This window comes from Dipteris shenzhenensis, chromosome 6 (assembly GCF_047967505.1).
Source record: "Dipteris shenzhenensis isolate YYH24624 ecotype China chromosome 6, Dip_SZ_1.0, whole genome shotgun sequence".
Lineage (NCBI taxonomy): Eukaryota > Viridiplantae > Streptophyta > Polypodiopsida > Gleicheniales > Dipteridaceae > Dipteris > Dipteris shenzhenensis.
Window position 1 is genome coordinate 20,237,948 of NC_141601.1, and position 3,333 is coordinate 20,241,280.

At 43.1% G+C, this 3,333-nt stretch overlaps 1 protein-coding gene across 1 annotated transcript; it reads left to right on the forward strand.

Annotated features, from left to right (window-relative positions):
- Window positions 1–909: 909 nt before the first annotated feature.
- Window positions 910–3,059, forward strand: LOC147900910 (uncharacterized). The gene has a single exon (XM_087375987.1). It carries the CDS (start codon window positions 1,063–1,065, stop codon window positions 2,893–2,895), a length of 1,833 nt encoding a protein of 610 aa, XP_087232113.1. The 5' UTR covers window positions 910–1,062; the 3' UTR covers window positions 2,896–3,059.
- Window positions 3,060–3,333: the final 274 nt, after the last annotated feature.

Below are 3,333 nucleotides of genomic sequence, written 5' to 3' on the forward strand. Positions count from 1 at the left end.
CGATTTCATTAAGGACAATCTGTGCTCCATCTTGGGCTCTGGGGTAGGAAGAGGAAGAGGAGTTGCCGACTCATTTCCAGGGTCATCTATATAAGCCAACTTCAAAAGTTCCTTGCAGTCGGGACAATTTCCTAAAGACAATTTCCACTCTCAAAACAGTTGTGCGATGCAATACCCAGAACAAGTTCGCTAGAAACCGACAAGAGCAGAAACCTCCCACGTTCCAAAAATAGTTTTAGTGTCTAGGATATTTTGCAAGCATGAGCATAGTAATCCATAAAAGTTCTTTAATTTTTGGAAGTGCCTTGGCTTAATGCGCCCTTCCTTTTCAACCCCTCACTTTCTCCTAAACAAATCAAGTTGAATACATTAAAAAAAAAAGAGGCCCACCGGAGCAAATTGAAAGGTGAGAAGAAGAAGAAGAGAGAGAGAAAGGGGAGAAAATGATGGGGGCATAAATAGAAATTTAGCTTTAAGTTGAGAGAGAGAACGAGAGGACCACGTTAAAATTCAAAATTAAAAGTAAAGAAATTCAAAATTAAAAATAAAGAGCTTCCAATTTCGTTTTGCCATCAAAATTAAAAATAAAGAAATTCAAAATTAAAAATAAAGCGCTTCCAATTTCGTTTTGCCAAGCTCAGCCATCCTTACTTAGGCTTCCACTTTCATCCTTACTTAGGCTTCCACTTTAAAAGTGGCAGGCCAATAATGGATTTTTTTCTCTCATAGCCCCCTATTTGATGTTCTCGGTTTCATGTCTGAAGTTATAATTCCATAGAATTTTTTTTGCATATGTAGATAAGTCGTGTTCTCTGATTTGACGTTGGATTCTTTTCTAGTAGCTATAAGGATTCTTCCTATGATGTTGGATTCTTGGGGCTATTTGATGTTCTCGGTTTCATGTCTGAAGTTATAATTCCATAGAATTTTTTTTGCATATGTAGATAAGTCGTGTTCTCTGATTTGATGTTGGATTCTTTTCTAGTAGCTATAAGGATTCTTCCCTATGATGTTGGATTCTTCTCTAGTAGCTGTAAGGATTTCTCCTAGACGCAGTGATTGATGGCCGGGGAATCAAAACTCTTGCCATTGCGCGTCATCAACGTTTTGGGTACCTGCTGTTGCGATGGAGGCGTGGAATTTGAGACGCCATCGGGATGGAGCTTTCATGTTATGTCTCACACTTGGACTCCCCAGATCACGGATCTGGTGTCGAAAGTCCAGCAGCTAGACGTCACTGTTCTCTCCTACAATGACGCTTGCAGGCAAGCAGATTTCAGATCGATCGAGGGATACAAAGCTTTGAGGGAATTATTGCTGCTGCTTAAGGCCGACGGAGTAGAGGAAATCTGGATCGATGCGCTGTGCATAAACCAGACATCCCCATGTGAAAAGAATAGAGAGATCCCTCTTATGGGCGAGTATTACGGTCAGAGCAAAGGGTGTTACGTGTCCACCCATGGCATCGGTGGCGGATACAAGTTTTTGGGCAGCAATTCATCGCTTCCAAGGTGGTTTAGTCGGGTTTGGATTCTCCAAGAATTCATACTCTCGAAGAGTCTGACTTTCATAGTGGAGGGACTGGATGAGTTGACCAAATGGAGATGGAACCGACTATCTAAGAGGAAATCGTCTGCTGGGATGTGCAAATGCGTCAATCGTAAGGAATTCGAAGCTCTGCGGTCTCTTGTATGGTCTACTCAGCTGACAGCTCGGGCAGGAGGAGATAAGTATCTTGATTTCTGGAAAAAATATATGCCAAACGATATTAAACGCTGGTGCACTGATTTGGATATGGAGACCAAGGACATTATACGACTTATGGAGGATGTGCTTGATGGAGAGGGAGCGAGGGATCAAGAGCTTCTTGCCAAGTGTGTTCGTTGCAGCAATTGTGACAGTTACCCTCTCCTTCGCAGACTTGAAATTTCTGGAACGGAAGCTCTGACTTCTAGAGACTTTTATATGGTTGACAGGGAAGCTTACTTGACGTTGGCGGTTGTATTGTTGACAGGAAGAATGGATGTGGAGGAGTATCAACGTGCTAACGAGTTGAAGGCACAACTCGAGGACTCATTCCTGCCCTATATGCCAGGGCAAGGGAGGAGTTCGGAAGCAGCAGGCAAATTGGAACCGTGGTTCATACTAGAGGAGATTAGGAAAAGGCAATGTGAGAGAGAGGAAGATAGAGTGCTTGGAGTGTTGGGGCTTTTGGAAGTTGGACCTAATGAGACGATTGAGACGGGCAAGACGTTGGATGAGCAGGTTCTGCAACTTGCAAAGTGGTTGAAGAATCAAGGGGATGATCGCACTCTCGTGAATGTGTGTGTGGTAGATGCAGAAGGTTATGGCAGACCTGGAATGTCATGGGCGCCAAATTTTGTCCAGGGAAAAAAGCTGCCAAGAGATTTGCTACCACGCTATATATCTCAAATCAAGGTGGAAATTGTGGAAGTCACAGCAGCTGGACTCCGTATTCTGGGAGGGGTATGTTGTGCTCGATTTATCCTGGATGATGAGGATGAAGATGAACATTTTTTCCGAGTTTCAGTCCCTGGTTGGAGTGATGACTATAAGATTGAACTTGATGAGAATGATCAAAATAACTTCGAGTTTACCCTTGGAGGGGGAATCCACCTAGGATGTGGGCTTGCTGGGTCTCACAATGGTAAGCTGGAATTTGAGCCATGGTTGCTGCTTCTTGGCTCAACCTTAGCTTCTCCTGACTTCGACGATAATGTGGTGCTGGCGTGCACATCCACGACCGCACATGAATCAATGCCCCGGCTTCCTCACCTGCAGAAAGTGGGGTTTTTCCACACTCACCTTCCAACCCACCTCTTCATGAAACAGGAAGTTCTCATTGGTGGTGTAGGAAAGTGCACACAGGCTTAGGTGTCTCTCTGTAAACAAACATTGTTGTGCACTAGTTCTGGTCTTGCAGAACGAAAGATGATGGCAAAATCCAGATGATGACAATCAATTGGAATGGGAAATTTTTGTTGTCCAGGATGCATTGCAAAAAGTTTCTGGACCACTATAATGTGAATGTATGTCTCAATAAATGATGCAAGGTGTTCAATACCCACCAAGTATCCATTTCGATCCTGCTCAATTCATCAGTACTGTGGCAGCAACTGCCTCTGTGACGTATTTTCAAGTTTCTTAAACATTCTCTTCCTGAATTTGACACTTGAGATGTATTATAATGTGTCCATCATGGATTTCACATCGATGACGATGAGATTCTGAGTAGCACATGATGATCTCCTTCAGATATTGTTCAGCGTAATGTTTCATTCATCGAATTGGATTCTAGTACTAGCTCATAAT

What these genes read in the sequence shown, in the direction of transcription:
- LOC147900910 (XM_087375987.1), top strand. Translation starts at nt 1,063, where the DNA reads ATGGCCGGGGAATCAAAACTCTTGCCATTGCGCGTCATCAACGTTTTG.